The following is a 20,864-nucleotide window of genomic DNA, read 5'->3' on the forward strand; positions in this document are numbered from 1 at the left end:
TGCACAGAAACAGGACTGCATGTCCTTTCACGCCTTGACATAAAAACCCCACCGACCAGCAAACACGATAAGGCCCCCAAATTACCTGCAGTCTAGTTTTCAGTCGTTTCAGGTCATCCTCCAGGATCTTCTTATCAGCCTGCAGAGAGCCGTTTCTCTCTGACATTAGGGAAATATTCTGCTGCAGCGGGCTAATGTCTGACTGAAGCTTAGTAACCTGGACGGAGAGAGAGAGAGAGAGAGAGAGAGAGAGAGAGAGAGAGAGAGAGAGAGAGAGAGAGAGAGAGAGAGAGAAAGAGAGAGAGCGAGCGAGCGAGCGAGCGAGAGAGAGAGAGAGAGAGAGAGGGAGAGGGAGAGAGAGAGAGAGAGAGAGAGAGAGAGAGAGAGAGAGAGAGAACGAGCGAGCGAGCGAGAGAGAGAGAGAGAGAGAGAGAGAGAGATAGAATTCTTATTAGATATGTAAGCCAATAATGGCCTTAAGTGGCTTTCACACATGCTCATTTGGTCTGGACTTTATGAACTTTTGCTACATTTGCATTTTTTTCACAGAAATGTACACTTCCATGTGGACTCTGGTGTGCATCTAACTAGCACAAAAAGCTCGCCTCAGTCCGCTTCCAATAGACTGGTGAAGAAAATTTGTGTGAAAGAAATTTGAAGATAGCTCACACTGAATAGAGGATATGATGGCATGAGCCAATACTCTACAAAAAACAACAGGGCATGATGACGTGTTGCTGGCAAGTTATAGCCACTTTTTCAAGTGGAGTCCACGACTCCTGATGATAAATCATGTTTTACTGTGGAGCAAGTGAGCAAGATAAGAACAACTAAAACATCCGATTTGGACCCACAATGCATTTAACTCATGCCCTAATTTTCTCATTTAGTGCAGATTACAGCTGAAAAGTGTGTTTGGTATTAGGCAGTGTGAATCCAACTGAAGCGCATACAATGTTAACTACACTGTGGACTTTGGTCTGCCTTGTGTAGTTCCAGTCTGAAAGGCACAGAGCTTAGGGATAGAGAGGGAATGTGGGGGACTTTGGTTGAGCCACCTGGCAGTGCTGTGGGCCTAAAGAAGAGATAAAAAGATATATAGAACAATAAAAACTGTGTAATCAGGGGTGTCTATAAGTTACCCCCAATCACAGACCATGTCACTGTCATGCTACCCGTCTTCCCTCTGAACAAAGTAAACAGTCATTCAGGTTTGACAGCCCAAGAGATCCAGAAATCAGATTCTGAGTTGTCGGTAAATAGTACAGAGTTCAAGCTGGGCCTTACTTTAGCCTGAGCTTGCTGTAGTTCCTGTTGTAGTCGGTCTCTCTCCGTTTTCAAGACTCTGTTCGTCTCCTGGAGAACGCCGACACTCCCAATCCTCTTCAACTGCTCCTCCTGCTGGGACAGGGTCTTGGTTGTAGCCTAATAGAAGGAGGAGACAGTTATGCATCTGTTAAACCCCAAAGAATCCTGCCTACAATTATGATAAACAATCTCTCTACTTTTGCTCTTTTAAGATCATGAGTTTAAGAGCCTTGATTTGATCTCTATTAAATATATATATATATATATATATATATATATATATATATATATATATATATATATATATATAAAAACTCAGTTCATTCCTTCATTCTTGTCTCCCCTACCTGCATTTTCTCCCTCTCGGTGTTCAGCGCCTCCTGCAGATCCTTCAGCTCCCTCTCCTGGTGTTCAACTCTCTGTCTGTAGCGAAGGGCTTCTCCCTCAGACACCTCGCACTCTGTCAGAGCAATCTCCTTCTCACGACGCACAAATCTGTAGCACACACACACACAAGTGCACATGCACACGCACACACACACACACACACACACACAGAAGGAGACATTAGTCCTTTTGTGCACACATACAAATGAAATTTACTCTCTGCATTTAACCCATCCTGGCTGTGTAGCTAGGAGCAGTGAGTAGCCGCCATGCAGCACCCGGGGACCAACTCCAGTATTTCTTCCTATTGCCTTGGTCAGGGGCACAGACAGGAGTATTAACCCTAACATGCATGATGGTGAGATTGACGGTGGGAGGAAACTGGATTGCCCGGAGGGAACCCACGCAGACACAGGGAGAACATGCAAACGCCACACAGAAAGGACCAGGGACGCCCTGGTGTTCGAACCCAGGACCTTCTTGCTGTGAGGCAACAGCGCTAACCACTGGGCCACCGTACTGCCCGGACGGTAAGAGCAGTTTTGAATTCTGTAACGGAGTCCAGTAAGCAGATGTGATGGGAAATGGAGTTCCAGAGTTTGGGTGCAGCATAAGAGAAAGCCCTGACACACGTTGTGCTGAGGTTGATGGCTGGTAGTGCCGATAGACCTGCTGGTGAAGACGGCAGGGAGCGAGATGGAGTGTAAGTCTGAAGGAGGTCTGTGAGATAAGCAGGGGATAGATTATGAAGAGCTTTGAATGTTAACAATAAAATTCTAAAATCTGCTGTGACACAGGAAGCCAGTGTAATTGAATCAGCAGGGGGAAGACATGGTCAGTGGACTTTGAATGTGTAATAATAATTTACTATTTAGTAGAGGTGTGACTCTTCACTGGCCTCAAAATTCAATTCAATTATGATTCATCTGGGACATCTGGGTAACGTAGCAGTCTATTCCGTTGCCTACCAACATGGGGATTCTGGTTCGAATTCCCGTGTTACCTCCGGCTTGGTTAGGCGTCCCTACAGACACAATTGACCATGTCTGCCGGTGTGAAGCCGGATGTGGGTATGTGTCCTGGTTGCTGCACTAGCGCCTCCTCAGGTCGGTCAGGGCACCTGTTTGGGGGGGAGGGGGACCTGGGGGGAATAGCGTGATCCTCCCACGTGGCGACGCCACGTATATCGGAGGAGGCATGTGGTAGTCTGCAGCCCTCCCTGGATTGGCAGAGGAGGTGGAGCAGCGACCAGGATAGCTTGGAAGTGTGGTGTAATTGGCCAGATACAATTGGGGAGAAGAAGAAAAAAAAGGGAGGGGGGGGGGGGGGGTCCGGAAAAAAAAAGAAAGAAAAAAAGATTCACCTGTCAACGATTCGCTTGTGTGACACATGCATCTCAGCGTATCGCATGCTCAGTTTTCAAGTGCACATGGCTACTTTTTCGCCAATACAAGCAGTCGAATAAATCTGAACTCCTTTTATTTAGAAAGTGCTTTCAAAAATCAGACTACAAGTCTATCATATAAAAAGCTGCATCTTTTCAATACCATTATCTGTGTGACCCACCTCAGGACATAAACATTGCCAAAAAAAAAACAAATCCTTCTGCATTGCATTACAAGTGTGCTGTAATCTACAAAAATAAGGTTTTGACATAGCAGCTCTAAGACAGGAACCTTCCTGAATGTGGCAAACATCACAAACTCTGCCGAGAGGTGAGAGTAACCTGCTGAACCCCACTCGTGACGGGGATCAGCGATGGGTAGACACACGCTGATCCACACGGTGTGGTGTGGTGCAGCCTCGGACATCTAAGGGCATCGCAGATCTTTTACTGCTCGATCTCATGTGGCTGAAGCCTCTTGTCCCTCTAAGACCTCAAGGACCGCATGGGGCCACATAACTAGTTAGCACGTCAGAGTCTCGTTCGTGATCGGAATTAACCAGACAAATCGCTCCACCAACTAAGAACGGCAATGGACCACAACCCACAGAGTTGAGAAAGTTATCAATCCGTCAATCTTTTCTGTGTCCAGGCCGGGTAAGATTTCCTGTGTCGAGTCAAATTAAGCCACAGGCTCCACTTCTGGTGGTGCCCTTCCGTCTTAAGTTTCCACTTTGCAACCATACTTCCCCCGAAACCCAAAGACTTTGGTTTCCTGGACGCTTCCCAGCGGGTCACGGGTATAATGCCGCTGGATCACTAGTTGGCATCGTTTATGGTAGAAACTATGACGGTATCTGATCAGAAAATCAACAAACAACATTAGTAGGCTATAATTTCGCGCGATTATGTTCTGTCTCTGCATCCCAATGCATCTTAGAATCGAGAAATTTCCACACCTCTATTTAGTGATTGGATTTTAGTATTTGCCCTTTCTGTCCCCCATAAGCTGATCTTTCACTGTGATTTTCAAAGTTCCCTAAAGCCCAGTTACATATTGGCTGCTTAAACCTCACAAACTAGGGCGATCTTGTGGGCCAGTCACATTTTCTCATGAGAAACGGTCCAATCACAGCTTTGAAGAATGTTTCAAGGGGACTACACAAATCCTACCGTGCATAATGAGTTCTGCGACAACAGTGGACACACATGTTGGGCACTGTGCTTGTGTTTTGTGACCTGCTCTATAAGAAGACTACAAGAAGACGACTATTCACCAGCAGGTTTTTTTTTTTTTTTAACAATTCTGCTGCATCGCCTCTCAGGTCCCTTAGCCAAGTAGTCTCAAAAGCTGGGATTGGACATAAAAATAAAAAAAACTAAACCAAAAAAAAAATTTGTCATTTTAGTCAACATATCAAACACCTCACAAGAAACGTAATACTAGTACACAGCCCACCACCTGGTTTCCTAGTATTACCTGAGTATTTCTAGTATTTGTTCGGTGGTCTTCCCCTCCTCGGTGAAGGACAAGTTAAGCTGCTGCGGCTGTTGCTGCTGTTTACTCCTGTTGGCCATCTCATCCATTTGTTGGTGCAGCAGCGTATTTTGTTTCCCCAACTCCTCACAATGACGACTCTGACCAGACAAATCCTCCTTAAGTAGGGGAATACAGACGGGGTTACGACTGGTCACAAATAGTCACAAAACTCGCATTGCGATACATTTTTTTTCTTTTCTGCAATATATACTGTGATAAGAAAAAAAATACAGGAATTTCCACCAGATGACTTGAATAGCTCTATTTGGAAAGAATTAATCATTCTAGAATGACTGGGGTAATTTTACAGGGGAGTTGTTAGGAAATTGTGAAAAGTGAGCGGTGCTTTTTTTCGGCATTCCTACAGGAAGAGGAGATGAGTCAGACGGACGATGCAGAGCGACGGCCGAGAACGGTCATGAGCGAACTGGCTCGGATGTTTTCCGAATCCACGTGTACGCACCATCCACCTGCCACCCGACCGAACAACTTTCCTCTGATTTAGAGACCCGCACCCGATCAGACATCACTATTACTTCTCAGTGGGATATAGTATGTAAGTGTGATGATATGGTAACATATTACACCATGTTTGAGGTACCAGTTTTGTGGCTATCATATGTATCTATTTACTATTGATGTTTTTTCCCATGGCGGCGCACAGCTGCTGCTGTGGGCTGTGTCGCAAATTGTGGTCACTCACGGACGACCTGAGAGGGCCATTTAAAATTCCTCGGAATAATAATAATCTAACTAAAATCGAAGGAGTCTATCTGTCTGTCGTTCAAGTTTCTCGACAACTGTTCATCCAATCCACTTCACAGTTGGCGGGTGCGCCATGGGTCTGCACGTTTTGGTGCTTGTTATCAGATTGACTTGCATGATGTAGGATAGGCTGGCCTATAATATAGGCAATGTGTGGCATGTGTGCTATGCACCTGCATCCTGTATCTTGTGTGGTATTGACTGTCATTTTATTTAGGCATGTGATGTTTCAATTCTATTTTTGCAAGGTGTTGAACAAAGTGTGACAGGTACTGTATTATGGTGTATTATCATAGTGGCGTTGCCTCCACCTACGCAGTAGGTGTTTTTGTGTTGTATTTAGAGTGTGGTTATTGTCTTGCTAGCGTATGTTTTGTGTAAGACCAACGGTTGAGGCTGACAGCATGTTCCGATGTGGTCATGTGATGTAACCTATATCTGGTCTATTTAGAAGCATAGTGCAAACCACTGGCTAATTCACTGTGTGGATTTTTTTTTTCCTGTTGTTGCTGAAGTGATATAAAAACATTGCAACGGTGAATTGTTTTTCTCTTTGTGTTACTTGCATGGCTAGATTTTCTCTGTATAAAGTCAAGTGTTATTGACAGTATTAACTGTATGTAGTAACAGTAGAATGTTTTTCGCAGCAACCCTGCAATTGTCCGCATACATCCATGTATGCATGTGCATGTGATGTGTAGTAGCGCACTGGAAAATAGGGCTCCCCTGAAAGTCACCGTGTAATTCAAACCCTGGATGTGGCTAACTGCGTAGCTAGCTACGGTAGCCAGCTGGCAAAAAAATGAAATGCGCAAATGAAAAATATCAGGGTTTTTCTCACTCCCTGCCCTTCCAAACTCAGCCTCCTCTACATCAGATGCTGACAATGTCAAGACCAACTAGACAAGTTCTCAAGTGACATTTGAGTCATCCCAGCCTGATTCAATTGAAAAAAGAAAAAAGAATGTACATTCAAGTATTTATGGTAATATGATTGCACCTTTAACAATGTAAAATATGACATCACTATATTTTGGCTCCTGAAAATGTTTGGTTTAGGAGCCAATTGCTCAGATATTTTTTTTGCCTGGAGCCTAGGACGGCGAAGTCATGACCTACCCTCCTTTGCCTCTGATTAGCTTACCCTGATACTGATACTCTTACCATAACCCTAAACAATCTCACTCCTCATGCCTAAAGCTTACCAACCCAACCAATGAAGGCAATGAGTACTAGCCAGAGGCAGAGTAAGGTCGGCCATGACTTCGCCATCCTAGGGGGAAAAAAATTGGCGCACGGGAAGTGAATTGTTGCCTCCCGCCAATTAAAAACAACACATTTGGTCTTTGTAAATGGAAATGATCTACGTGTTAATTTGCATATAGCGCGAGAAAGTGAGATCCAATCACAAGTGGTCACTTAAGACGCATGTGGAGATGCATCTAATGTCAGGTGTGAACTGATGTACTTAGAGCTGTCCACTTACAATTGGCTCACCCAAGATGCATGTTAATGCCATGTGTAAACAGCCTCCCAGTGAGGTATTGTGAGGATTACTTTAATAAATGAAAGTGTTGTCTAAAGTAGTTTTCTGTTCATCAGCCCCATTTCTGTTGACTCCATGCTATGTGCATGTATATATCCTTTGAATCTCCTCTCCATGCTTCCATCCTAACGGTTACGCCTGCATTCTTCTTCATTCTAACTCCCTTTCATTCTTTCCGTTTTTACTCTTCCTGACTTTATTCTCCAGAGCATTTCCTCTCTGACCTTTTTCCTTGATAAGATCTTTTTCTTAGCTGTACTCATCCCTCAATTCCTAACCCTCATATCTCTAACAACCCTTTAAAACACAACCCGCGTATATCCCAGCCTGACCCCGCTCCATCATTTCTCCTCTTACCTTCAGTTTCTTCTCCAGTGTGTTCCAGTCTGCTGTCTTTTCCTGCAGCAGGGAGGTGGTCTTGTTGAGTTCCTGCTCCAGCTCCATTATTTTGGCTTCTCTTTTCTGCCCCTGCGTCTTCAGCTCCTGCAGTGCCTCCACATCGGCAGCATGGAGCATTAGCTCCCGCTCATACTTTGCCTGCGCCTCTCCAGCTAGCTTAGTCTGGGGCGGGGAAGAGGAAGAGAGGGTCAGTGTGTGAGTGAGAGGAATGCTGCAGAAGTCTCCCATCTCCAATTCTTTTGTTTTGCTTCGAAAATGACAGAAATTGTCTCACAAAAATGTGTTTCAGCACACCAGGGGAGATGTATTATGATTTATTATAGTATCAAAAACATCTTATCATCAGATGGAAGATGGGGAAATCATCTGGATCTGTGACATTTTCCAGGACGATCTTTGGAGATACAGGGTTTTGGCAGGACATTGAAAATCAGAGCTAAGGTGTGTGTTTGAGCACATATTCTTTGCTGCACACGTGTTTGTCTGCAAACCTGCTGCAAGCTGTCCTGTGTAGCCTTCTGTTCCTGTGTGACAGCGGTGGCTGCTTTCTCTAGCGCCTCCTGTTGTTCTGCTTGACTGGCCTTAAGGCTGCGCTTCAAATCGCAAATCTACACAAGACAAGAGATCCACAATCAGAACAATTCTATTCATGAATTCCAATTTGGACAATTCAATACAATCACACACACACACACACACACACACACACACACACACACACACACACACATATATATGACTACACTAAACAACACATTTATTCTCTGGGGCCAGATACTTGTACAACAAAATAAAATAGACTGTATATGACACTAACTCCAAACACTACAGGGTGTTTTCTTGCAATCTGCTTCAAATGAGGAGTCATTTCTGAGTGTGTATATGTTGTCAACAGATCAACTGACTGAATGTGTGTGCTAGCCTTACTTGTTTGTCCAGAGCATCCATGGCCCTCCTCTTCTCCTCCTGCTCCTGCTGTTTCTCCTTCTCCACTTCCAGGATCCTCCTCTCCAGCTGCTTCTGCACCTCCTCCAATTCTTTCAGTCGAATCTCTAGAGGGGATCGGGACTAGGGAGACAGGGGAGTAGGTTAGTTTGTGTGTAAGTGTGTATGAATATATGAGTGTATGAATGACTCACTAAAGAAGGGAAAAGCGTGGAAAAAAATGAAAAGAAAAGAAAGAAATAAGCAGAGGAGAAAGTGATGTACCTGTTTTTCTTTTTTCAAACTGTCTTCCAGAGTCAGGACCACTGCTTTGTATTGCTCCACAGTAGCATTAGCGTTCTTCAGCTGCTCCGCTATCTCTTTGCATTGTTCCTCAGCGGTTCGTAATAAACCTTTGACCTCTGTGAGCTCCCGCTCTGATTGGTTGGGCTGCTGGGAAGCTGATGAGGCTTGAGCTGAAAACATTAATAGATTAAAAAAAAGACGTTATAATCCATAAACATGGTACTGCTAACGCTACGGTTGTCTGCGTGGTTCTAACTTTACTCCACTGTGGCATCGCTTTAAAATCCCTGATAAATGAAATTACTGCTTTAAACCACAAGAGGAAGTTGTTGATCTAATACAAACATCAGTATTAATGTGCTATAATATAGTGCTGACACCTCTGAGTGGCGTTCTGACAGCTGAGGCCCTGGTGGCTGGAGTGGTGGTCACAGCCACAGGTTCAGATGAACTCAGCTGAGCTCTCAGCATCGCCACCTGCTGCTCAGAACTGCGCAACAACTCCCTGGTCTTCTTTTGCAAGGTATTCTGGTTTTCTAGCTGTTTCTTAGCTTCTAATAGCTGGTCCTGAAAAGGAGAGAATTATGAAGAGAGGGTTTACAAGGGAAAGGAATGGACAGAAAGACAAAACAGAAAAGACGACAGCCTCACATTTTCACTCCCTATTTCACCATACTGTAGCTGAAACGTGGAGCATATAACACAAAAAGCAACTGTATTTTGTGCAGATATGGCAACACATGGAAAAAAGCAACAGATAGGATGAACTACTCCACTTGTCTTCAAACTCAATACAAAAAGTAGGTGATGTTTTGGGAGTGATCATAGAACAAGACAAGGTCTGATTTGACTAAAATCCACGGATTTCCTGGATGTATCAAGGCCTTGTTCCTCCACCACCCCTTGCCATAGTGTTCCATACTGACTGACCTGCACACATGGGTTCAGGGGAAATTTAAGAAGAAAAACTGAAATAAACTTAGCGCACAGAGAACAATCGCCGTGTTTAAGACCAAGGAATATCCCCAGATTTTGGTGTGAAAGAGGCCATAATCCTAAAGAAAATACCAGAATCCTATTTTGGATAAATATCAAATATATTTCAGTTTTAGATAAGCGCAGGTGTGATGACATGGGAAGTGATGGTGAGATATGCAGTGCACAAAATTCACAGCTCATTTCTCACTGCACAATACATGTTCAACTGATGTATGAATGATGTAATAGGTAATGTAATGTGTCCTCAACTGTTAATGCACAACCTGGCTTGCTGGCATCAAGGAATATACTGAAACTAGAACTGAAATAAATATAAGAAATTTTTCTTTTAAAAACGTGTAAACTAAAGATTTTCAAAAAATAAAAAAATTGAAGAAAAAAAGAAAGAAAAAGACAAGACATAACACTTCTACATACATCCATGCTACGTCCCAGGGCATGTCTCTGCTCTACTTCCTGGTCCACCTTTGTCTTCATGGTAACCAGCTCTGCCTCCAAACGCTCTATATGGCTGTTCAATCGCTGGTGAGTCTCTGTCTCTGTCCGCTCCATAGTCAACTAGCAAGATGATGGACAGAGAGAACGGAGCAACATAAAAGAAGGGATAACAGGAATAAATGAGATGAGTGGAGAGTAAGACAAGAGTGAACTGGTTAGGAGGTCAACAAGTTGACTCTGTACATGTTGCCAGCACAATAATAAGACACAATAAAGGTCTAATAATTACACAACCTTAGCTGTCATTAATGAAGTGACTCGGACAGTATTAAGCAATCCAATTGATCTCATGAGTAATTAAACAGTTTTTGTCACTGGCTGAATGTGAACAGTACTTTAATGACCCGAAGTCTGGTTTTACTCTTGTTTTTTAACTTTTAAGTTCAGGTTGTACAGACTGACTACGCAACACCTAAAGTTTACTAGAAGGTACTAAAACACTGGGTACTTTTGATAAAATTGAGATAGTTCATTTGTGAACAAAGATGAAAATAATCCTGATCTGACACCTGTATTGTCTTGAGGTTGGTGAGCAGAAGGGTCTGGTTGCGCTGTTCAGCCATTATGGCCTCCTTCTCCTGGCTGAGCCGATTCTCTGCCTGCTTCAATATGTCTCTCTCTTTGGTCAAGTTCTCAACTCGTACCTGAAAAGAGAGAGAGAGAGAGAGAGAAATAGAAATCAATCCATTCATTCAACCTCACATTCCCTCGTGTCAGCTATTTTTTGCGTCTTAGGTCTCATCTCATGGCATGACTGCAGTGGCTCATCCAAACATCTTTCATCTAAACTTGTTTCTCTTGCACTACTTATCCATCTCGCTATACCTCTTCCAAAGCCAGTTTTTCATTAGCCTGCCGTAGGTCCTGGCTCATGGTGTGGATGATGTGTTCGTGCCGTTGGGTCGTGGCTGCCATTTTTCGGTTTATGCCCTGTAGAGCTGAGATCTCTCTACGGAAGGCCGATACCGTTTCCTGGAGCATCTCATACCTGGCAAACAGAGGAAAACACTCAGGCACAGGCACACACACACTAACAGTTGTCTCAAAAACTAAGGGCATGGAGTCTTGAGTTACTTGTTCTTCAACTGCTTAGTTTTAGTTGGGCTTTGACTCTTCTGAAGTCAGGCAAGTCACCCAGGAGGCTAGTTTTTAAACTCGATATGGTACATTTATTTTCTTGGGTCTACAGATGTGCAGCATATATTAATATCATGTCTAATAACTTATAACTAGCTGTCACACATCTTGTAGCTGAAAGTTCCGTAAGTTGTTCCTGCAGTCTTGTCAGTTGTAAACTTAATCAGTAAGATAACATCAGTGCGTACTGTAGTTAGTAACCAATCTCCAACATTTTTCTAATACTGGATACACACTGTTGAATCATTTTCTCAAATCTGTTCATTGGCGACTAAGCCCTGGTTATGTGACAGATTTGATGAGAGGACTAATGACAGGTGGACAAAGAAATGGACATCGCTGTGGCGGACAGCTAACAGAAACAGATTTAGTGTGTTCTGGGAGGAGACAGTCTGTCAAATAGTTAAGTCAAGCTGGCTTGTACCTCTTATTGGTGAATTCTAGTTGAGATGCCAGTTTGGCTTTGCTGACGCTCAGCTCTGCCAGCTGTTTCTGCAGCCTGTCGTTGGTTTCATTCAGTAACTTGTCATTCTCTGCCTTCTCCTTCTTATACAGGGCAAAGGCGTCACTGAGCTGGAAACGTGTGCGCACACACACACGCATGCACACACACACATGCATGCACACACACATACACACAAACAGATCCAAAGAATAGTTAGCTCATTTAAGATTTTCCAAGTTCACAAGATAACCATGTATACAAAATGGTTCTTGCGTATGTGTGTGTGTGTGTGTGTGTGTGTGTGTGTGTGTGTGTGTGTGTGTGTGTGTGTGTGTGTGTGTGTGTGTACGTGCACATGCGCATCTACCTGTTTCAATGCAGCTTTAGCCTGCGCAGTCTGTGCTGATTCTGCAGCCGCTGCTCTTTGGGGAGGGAAGCGAACAGCTGGACCTGAGGGGAAGGGCTGAGTGGCCTTGGAGGAAGGATCTGAACATCGACAGAAAAAGAAAAGGAGGCAAGAGGATCCATGATTTAACATCATATTATTGTGCATTGTCTCTCAGGAAATAATGGCTGCTCAGCTGGAGATCGCTGGGTAAGCCTGGAACAGTTATTATTATCAACCAGAATATTAGGCTCTGCAAAAGGTGATGTGAGCAAGGTGATTTCACAGAGCAAGATCAACACAGCTTACGATGTGGTGTTCTGAGATTTTGGCTACATAGCCGAAGCTACAGAAACCATGGAATGTGCTTTGGGATATTACCCTGTGGGGGCAGGATGAGGCCAGTGCTCTGTGACAGCAGTATCCTATACATGTCTCTTTGTCTGGCGTTAGAGTCCGCCAGCTGTTTCTGCTGGTTCCTCTGCTCTTTCAGCTGCTCCATCTCCTTCTGCAGTTGCTCCACAGTGCTCTCCAACTCTGACACCCTGGAGAGAGACAGGACACCAGGGTGAGCTGTTGATATTATTCTAAATCCAAAGATCAATGCTTTGCTCCACCCATACAGAAAACATTTACCATTTATCTCCCTCTAATTCAATGAGTCCAGAACATAAAATGCCAAATAATCAGAATCAAAACCAAATTGGGTTTTATTAGCCCATTTAGTTTTCTCATCACCAACCCAACCCTGAGGATGCACAAGCCAGTGCATTCTCATTGCCAGTCCCAAGCCCAGATAAATTGGGAGGGTTGTGTCAGGAAGGGCATCTGGCGTAAAATATTTGCCAAATCAAATATGTGGATCATAAATCAGATTTCCATTAGTGGATCGGTCGCGGCCCGGGTTACTAACAACCGCCACCGGTACTGTTGTCCAGCAGGGTGCCGGTGGAACTTATGCTACTGTTGGGCGAAGGAGAAGGAGAGGGGGAAGGCATGTCCAGAGGCAGCGGGAGAGGAGGAAAGGTAGGAGTGTGGAAGTGAGAGTTGGAACTTTGAACGTTGGCACTATGACTGGTAAAGGGAGAGAGCTGGCTGATATGATGGAAAGAAGGAAGGTATACTGTATGTTCAAGAGACCAGGTGGAACGGGAGTAAGGCCAGGAGCATCGGAGGTGGGTACAAACTCTTCTACCGTGGTGCGAATGACAGTAGAAATGGGGGAGGGGTAATTCTAAAGGAAGAGTATGTCAAGAGTGTGCTGGAGGTGAAGAGAGTGTCGGACAGAGTGATGAGTATGAAGGTGGAAATTGAAGGTGTGATGATGAATGTTATCAGCGCATATGCCCCGCAAGTTGGGTGTGAGATGGAAGAGAAAGAAGAATTCTGGAGTGAGTTGGATGAAGTGGTGGGTAGTGTACCCAAGGAGGAGAGAGTGGTGATTGGAGCGGACTTCAATGGGCATGTTGGTGAAGGAAACAGAGGTGATGAGGAGGTGATGGGTAGGTAAGGTGTCAGGGAGAGAAATGTGGAAGAACAGATGGTGTTGGATTTCGCGAAAAGGATGGAAATGGTTGTGGTGAATACATATTTCAAGAAGAGGAAGGAACACAGGGTGATGTACAACAGTGGAGGAAAGTGCACACAGGTGGACTATATCTTATGTAGAAGGTGCAATCTAAAAGGGATTGGAGACTGCAAGGTGGTGACAGGGGAGAACATAGCTAGGCAGCATCGGATGGTGGTCTGTAGGATGACTTTGGAGACGAAGAGGAGGAAGAGAGTGAAGGCAGAGCCAAGAACCAAATGGTGGAAGTTGAAGAAGGAAGACTGCTGTGTGGAGTTCAGGCAGGAGTTAAGACAGGCACTGGCTGGTAGTGAGGAGTTGCCAGATCTGGGCAACTACTGCAGAAATAGTGAGGGACACAGCTAGGAAGGTACTTGGTGTGTCATCAGGACAGAGGAAGGAAGACAAGGAGACTTGGTGGTGGAATGAGGAGGTACAGCAAAGTATACAGAGGAAGAGGTTGGCAAAGAAGAAGTGGGATAATCAGAGAGATGAAGAAAGTAGACAGCAGTACAAGAAGACGCAGTATAAAGCGAAGAGAGAGGTGGCAAAGGAAAAGGAAAAGGTGTATGGTGAGGTGTATAAGAGGTTAGACACTAAGGAAGGAGAAAAAGACTTGTACTGATTGGCTAGACAGAGGGACCGAGCTGCAAAGGATGTGCAGCAAGTTAGGGCGATCAAGGATAGAGATGGAAATGTGCTGACAAGCGAGGAGAGTGTGCTAAGAAGGTGGAAGGAGTACTTTGAGGGGCTGATGAATGAAGAAAATGAGAGAGCGCGAGAAGGTTGGATGATGTGAGGATAGTGAATCAGGAAGTGTGGTAGATTAGCAAGGAGGAAATGAGGGCAGCTATGAAGAAGCAGTTGGTTCAGATGAAATACCTGTGGAGGCATGGAGGTGTTTAGGAGAGATGGTAGTGGAGTTTTTAACTAGATTTTTTGTCTGCAGTATGTTTCTTTTTATGAAAGCTTTTACAAATGTTTGATATTTGTTTTTAGTTATGCTGTTATTGTTTTTGCTCTTATTTGTTTGGTCTCTTGTTTTTGCCTTGTATGGTTTTTTTTTGTCTTTTTTTGTGAAGCACTTTGTGGCATTGTTTTAGAAAAGTGCTATAGAAATAAAATGATTATTATTATTATTATTATTAACACAATCTTGGAAAGTGAGAGGATGACTGAGGAGTGGAGAAGAAGCATACTGGTACCGATTTTCAAGAATAAGGGCGATGTGCAGAACTGTAGCAACTACAGAGGTATAAAGTTGATCAGCCACAGCATGAAGATATGGGAAAGAGTAGTGGAAGCTAGGTTAAGAGGAGAGGTGATGATCAGCGAGCAGCAGTATGGTTTCAATGCCATGAAAGAGCACCACAGATGTGATGTTTGCTTTGAGAATGTTGATGGAGAAGTATAGAGAAGGTCAGAAGGAGTTACAGTGTGTCTTTGTGGATTTAGAGAAAGCGTATGACAGGGTGTCGAGAAAGGAGGTGTGGTATTGTATGAGGGAGTCGGGAGTGGTAGAGAGGTATGTAGAAGTGGTGCAGAATATATACGCGGGCAGTGTGTCAGTGTTGAGGTGTGCAGTTGGAATGACAGATGGGTTCGAGATGGAGGTGAGACTACGTCAAGGATCGGCTCTGAGCCCTTTCTTGTTTGCAATGGTGATGGACAGGTTGACAGATGAGATCAGGCAGGAGTCTCCGTGGACTATGATGTTCGCGGATGACATTGTGATATGTAGTGAGAGTAGGGTGCAGGTTCAGGAGAGCCAGGAGAGGTGGAGGTATACACTGGAGAGAAGAGGAATGAAAGTCAGTAGGAGCAAGACGGAATACATATGCACGAATGAGAGGGAGGACAGTAGAATGGTCAGGATGCAAGGAGTGGAGGTGACGAAGGCAGATGAGTTTAAATACTTTAGGTCAACTGTCCAAAGTAACAGGGAGTGCAGAAGAGAGGTGAAGAAGAAAGTGCAAGCAGGGTGGAGTAGGTAGAGAAGAGTGTCAGGAGTGATTTGTGACAGAAGGGTACCAGCAAGAGTTAAAGGGAAGGTTTACAAGATGGTCGTGAGACCAGCTATGTTATATGGTTTGGAGACAGTGGCACTGATGAAAAGAAAAGAGGTGGAGCTGGAGGTGGCAGAGTTGAAGATGCTAAGATTTTCATTGGGAGTGATGAAGAAGGACAGGATTAGGAACGAGTATATTAGAAGGACAACTCAGGTTGGACAGTTTGGAGACAAAGCAAGAGAGGCAAGATTGAGATGTTTGGACATGTGTGGAGGAGAGATGCTGGGTATATTGGGAGAAGAATGCTGAATATGGAGCTGCCAGGGAAGAGGAAGAGGAAGGCCAAAGAGGAGGTTTATGGATGTGGTGAGAGAGGACATGCAGGTGGCTGGCGTGACAGAGGAAGATGCAGAGGACAGGAAGAGATGGAAACGGATCATCCACTGTGGCGACCCCTAACAGGAGCTGCCAAAGGTAGTAGTAGTAGTAATTTTCTCATCACCACAAATGTGACTTAGTTATTCCACTGCTCACTGTGACTTTTAGAATTAACACAAAATCTGGGGGGGAAATATATGGAGTAAAGGTAACATCATTAAAACAAAATCAGAACATAAAAAATGAAAAGTAATTTAAATATGTGAGGTTGTCAAATATTTGTCACCTGCAAAACAGTCACAAACTTGAAAAGCAGACTAAGTGTCATACCTTCTTGGATAGTGCTACATAGACATACACCACACTAAAGCATCTATTGTGATATCAGAAACAGTACTTGTCACGGAAATGATTAGTCTAAGATATGCTTGTCATTCACAGATTCATATCAGTACAAAATGAATACTTGGGGTTTTTTGACAGCTGGTTCAGACTAAAACAGTTTTAAGACATCTCTTCGGGCTTCAGGAATCTTATAGACATTTGTCTCATGACTACTTCATTCACAATCGAGTTGGAGTTTTTGTATAACTGAAGAAACTTGAACATCGTGGCTCTGTCTCAGCCTTATTTATTATGAGCAGTAGTAGTGGTAGTAATTACATTTAAAGTACCATGGTAACAGAATATTGCATTATGTTAATATGAAGTTTTGAGTTTCAACTGCAGTCTTGCTGAGTCTAATGAGTTCTGGTATGGGTAGTACTCATCCATTACCGTGCTGACGTTACTTGATTCTTCTGTTTCTCTCTCTCCTCTTCGAGCTCTCTCAGCTTTCCCAGCAAGCTTTGGTTCTGCCTCTGTAGTTCCTCCACACTGCGGAAGGTTAGCTGGCGTGCGCTGACGACCTCTGAGGAGAAGGAGACGTCAGTGGTGCTGCTGTCCTCCTTGGTCACATGACTTCCCTTGGCCTCTTCCAGCTCCACCAGGAGGGTACACAACTAGATTGGTGGGTGGGCGAGGTAGGCAGGGACAAATAAAGTAAGGACAGGACTGTAATCACACCATCTGTAATCATACCATCGATAATAATTGTTCATCTGTATCAGTCTTTGAGATAATATCACTGCAGATGTGAATAGTCACTTTGATACTACAGATGAACAATGTTGGACATGGTGATCACATGGCAACCATCTTAGCTTAGCTCTCTTTGTAACTCACTGTATTGACTGTCTTGTTTCTAATCCTGTGCCTGGCTAAGTAATGTACCTCTATACTGCCATGTTGGACCACTACAGTAAGGGACTGTTCATACTTGAGCTAACTTGTCAAGTCCAAAGACACGTGGAAATTTGGATCCTGAAAGTGCTGCACATTATTATGTTTAGATAGAACTGGATGTGTATTTACTAGAAAGCCTGCAGAGAGAGAGAGAGAGAGAGAGAGAGAGAGAGAGAGAGAGAGAGAGAGAGAGAGAGGAGAGAGAGAGAGAGAGAGAGAGAGTGTGCTCACCTGGGCAGATGTGTCCTCCAGCTGTCTCTTCGTCCTCCGTTTGTCTCCCTCCAGGTTAGTGCATTGTTGCTTGGCCTCCTCTCTCTCTTTCTGCAGAGTGTGAATCTCCTAATGACAAGATTGAAACAACATGCACACCTTTTACCAACAACTCCCGTAAAATTTTAAAAAGAGAGTAAAGGTTCATGGTTAATTTTTTTCTTTTAATTCTGTTTATATATTTTAAGGATTTCCACCAGAGCAAAGACTAATGTTGGTTTTCTTGTTTCTATCCAAACAGTTAAGTGTCAATTTATCTGAGCAAAAAAGTGTCAAACATAATAAAATAAAAATCGACCCTCGGAAAAAAGTCACTTTATAAAGATTACTTACATTGTTTAACTGTACCTTAAGATTTTTTTGTATTTTCCTTCTTTTTCTCCCCAATAGGTTCGGCGCATTAATGTCGCACTGCCAAACCTCTGGGTGTGTCTGTTTGCATAAGAACTTCCGGTACAACCGGATGCTTACGTCCTACTAGTTAGCTGCTAACTTATCCGTCCGAAATCTTAATTTCGTCTGAAAAATCAATGAATCAAACAGGGCAAAAAGGGGCGTTCAAGTATCAACTCTGTGAATCCGGCTCCACTGAGCACTGTTGTGTGCCACAGCGTGTGAATTCGGCGCGCTGTAATTCTCTTTTAAGTTTCCATTAATTCCCTTGTAACTGCGAGGAAAGAGCTAAGTGGATAGTGACAATTCGGAGGGATGTGTTTACCATCACCAAGAGTACAAAAGTGTGTCGTCGGCATTTTGAACCAGGTGATTTCGCTGTGCCAGCTACGGGTGTGTTAAGGGGGCTCAAGAAAGGAGCTGTCCCCACACTGCGCGGAATGAGTACTCTAAACCCGCACCGAGGCAGCCAGGCTAGGTGTGCGGGAGCGCCCTGCTGTCGCCCCTTTGCCAGCTCTGGACTCCTTTGATAATGAGATGGATGTCAGCAGCTGGCTGCAAGAGCATGGCATGACTATTGCGTGGCTCCTAATCCTGCTGCTTTGGATGGTGCCCTGGCCCAAAACGAGTCAATGAGGAAACAAATGGAAGTGCTCCAGAAACAACTAGAGACCGTCCAGCTACAGTCCAAATTCAGCCTGAGGCCGTTTGCAGGTTCCAATGAGGACATTCGGTTTTACGCCGGGTATGTCTGATTTGTACCGTTTCATTTAATCGCCCCTGCCAGCTAGCTAGCTAGCGCTAGCATAGTTCTAATGATGCCATTACTCACCCTCGGAGTTGTTGATGTAGCTCGAAATATACACCTTAAACCCCCTTTCTTTTTTGCTCGTCTGAGCTACCGAGGAAGCACTCATGATACAATGTACATTGTTAATCATGATTTTAGGGAGGTCCTGCAAACATCGAGTGTAAAACAAAGCCACCTCTTCTCTCAACAAACTAGACCGGAAGTTCTTGTGCAAGTACTCGTACGTCGGAAGTTGAACAATGCCATCTTATGCACCCAGGCTATTGTACTTGGCCAATTACTCCACTCTTCCAAGCCGTCCCAGTCGCTGCTCCGCCCCCTCTGCCGATCCAGGGAGGGCTGCGGACTACCACATGCCTCCTCCGATACAAGTGGAGTCGCTAGCCGCTTCTTTTCACCTGACAGGGAGGAGTTTCACCAGGGGGACATAGTGCACGGGAGGATCACGCTATTCCCCCCCCCTCCCCCCTGAACAGGCACCCCGACCAACCAGAGGAGGTGCTAGTGCAGCGACCAGGACACATACCCACATCCGGCTTCCCACCCGTAGACACAGCCAATTGTGCCTACCTAAGAAGTTGCCTGAAAGAGCAGCAAGTAGCTTGAGGTGAAATGCAAGGATAGCAATTGGAACAGAATTTATCTCAATATTATGAGAAGCAGACAGAGTTGTGTTAATATGTTAACATATTTGTGGTGACAGGAGTGGTGAGTCTTTCATAGGTCTATATACATGCACTGATGCATATCAGATCATCTCAGAAAAAAGAATTAACCCCAAGAAATTTTCTCCATTGACAGGCTCACACTGAACATGAAAACATCCCTTTTCCCTCTCCTCACCATTCTGGCCTGTTCCAGTTTATTGCACAGCGATGCCATGGATTTCTGCATGCCCTCATACTCCTCTCTTTGCCGTTTGAGGACGGGGGCCTTAGATTCCACTTCCAGGACAATCTCATCCAGCACCCTGCTGATGCGCTTTGTTTCCTGTTTCTCCAGCTGGAGCTTGGTCTGACACTCGGCGTAGGCGTTATACAGCTAAAGATGGAGTTGGGCAGTTATTTCAATTTGACTTTTCAGTGGCAATGGTCATCTTGTGATCACATTAAACTTTCTGAACTTTACAGTTCACATAATAGAACACTTAATAGAGGTCCCCCATCCTATAATATGGATGGTGGTGTTACAGCATGTATACACTCACCTCAAAGAACTTCATACCGGGCTTGACAATCTCAGCTATGGCAGCTGCCGAAGGACACATGGTGTCTAGCTGCTCCTCAGTCAAAGAAGGAATGCCTGCACAAGAACACACATTTTCAAGGATGAGTTTATCATGTGCACAAACACTATACACAGACACACACACACACACATACACACATAGTCCCTGGGTTACGAACAAATTCCGTTTTTGAGTCTGTTCGTATGTCGAATTTGTATGTAAGTCGGAACAGCTACGTACAGTTCACATCTGGCGTGAATTAGTCAACTGTTTGTTTTAGTGTATGGTATATATTTTACCTAAAACGTCATGAATTTAATAACGCAGTAATAACAATAAATCTAACTATGGTACAGTATTTATGATTGAGAGAGAGAATGTGTGTACAGGTATAAAAAACTTGAGAAACATTTCTTACATTTCAAACTCCCCACCTGCCATTGTCCCGGCAGCAGGTCGCGAGCGGTAGAGGCCGGCCGTTTGATGCCAGAAACAAGAGCCAACTCAGGGCTCGCCTCCCCGGGTAAACGAAAAAAACAAAACAAAAAAACAAAACAAAACAATAAGCGTTTCACCTCTCTCTGAATGCTTTATTAGTTCCACTTTCGTTTCAGTCATGATCGTTTTCCTTTTCTTCCATGCATCAGATTTGCTTTGGAGCCATGATTACGAGGGTAAGCACATGAAAATTTCAAGACAAAAGACAACGCACTTAATGTTTACACGATCCGACTTAAAATGGTGACAACGGTGTGGTGTTCTCCCTCGGGCCGACAAACTGCCTATAAAGCGCAGTGTTTTTGAGCGTCGCACAAAGTAGTCCATCCATTCGTTAGTACGAACCACTGTAATAGGCTTTCCGGGGTCAGTTCGTAAGTACGGGCGTTCGCAATCCGGGGAC

The 20,864-nt window shown here is 44.2% G+C and overlaps 1 protein-coding gene across 1 annotated transcript in view; it reads right to left on the bottom strand.

The window, feature by feature from the left end:
- The window catches only part of LOC130123365 (nucleoprotein TPR-like), a 64,384-nt gene that overhangs the window by 24,128 nt on the left and 19,392 nt on the right, over positions 1-20,864 (bottom strand). Inside the window, exons 11-29 of the mRNA XM_056292503.1 lie at positions 19,943-20,037; positions 19,579-19,776; positions 17,493-17,600; positions 16,755-16,978; positions 12,405-12,568; positions 12,006-12,124; positions 11,618-11,766; positions 10,882-11,044; positions 10,566-10,700; positions 9,976-10,116; positions 8,940-9,126; positions 8,539-8,729; positions 8,257-8,397; positions 7,821-7,937; positions 7,288-7,491; positions 4,560-4,735; positions 1,656-1,803; positions 1,288-1,425; positions 86-217 (exon numbers count right to left, since the gene is read on the bottom strand). Of these exons, the coding sequence (XP_056148478.1) occupies positions 86-217; positions 1,288-1,425; positions 1,656-1,803; positions 4,560-4,735; positions 7,288-7,491; positions 7,821-7,937; positions 8,257-8,397; positions 8,539-8,729; positions 8,940-9,126; positions 9,976-10,116; positions 10,566-10,700; positions 10,882-11,044; positions 11,618-11,766; positions 12,006-12,124; positions 12,405-12,568; positions 16,755-16,978; positions 17,493-17,600; positions 19,579-19,776; positions 19,943-20,037 (2,930 nt within the window). The remainder of the gene's footprint in view (positions 1-85; positions 218-1,287; positions 1,426-1,655; positions 1,804-4,559; positions 4,736-7,287; positions 7,492-7,820; positions 7,938-8,256; positions 8,398-8,538; positions 8,730-8,939; positions 9,127-9,975; positions 10,117-10,565; positions 10,701-10,881; positions 11,045-11,617; positions 11,767-12,005; positions 12,125-12,404; positions 12,569-16,754; positions 16,979-17,492; positions 17,601-19,578; positions 19,777-19,942; positions 20,038-20,864) is intronic.

The sequence above is a fragment of the Lampris incognitus genome, chromosome 14 (assembly GCF_029633865.1).
Source record: "Lampris incognitus isolate fLamInc1 chromosome 14, fLamInc1.hap2, whole genome shotgun sequence".
Classification (NCBI taxonomy): domain Eukaryota; kingdom Metazoa; phylum Chordata; class Actinopteri; order Lampriformes; family Lampridae; genus Lampris; species Lampris incognitus.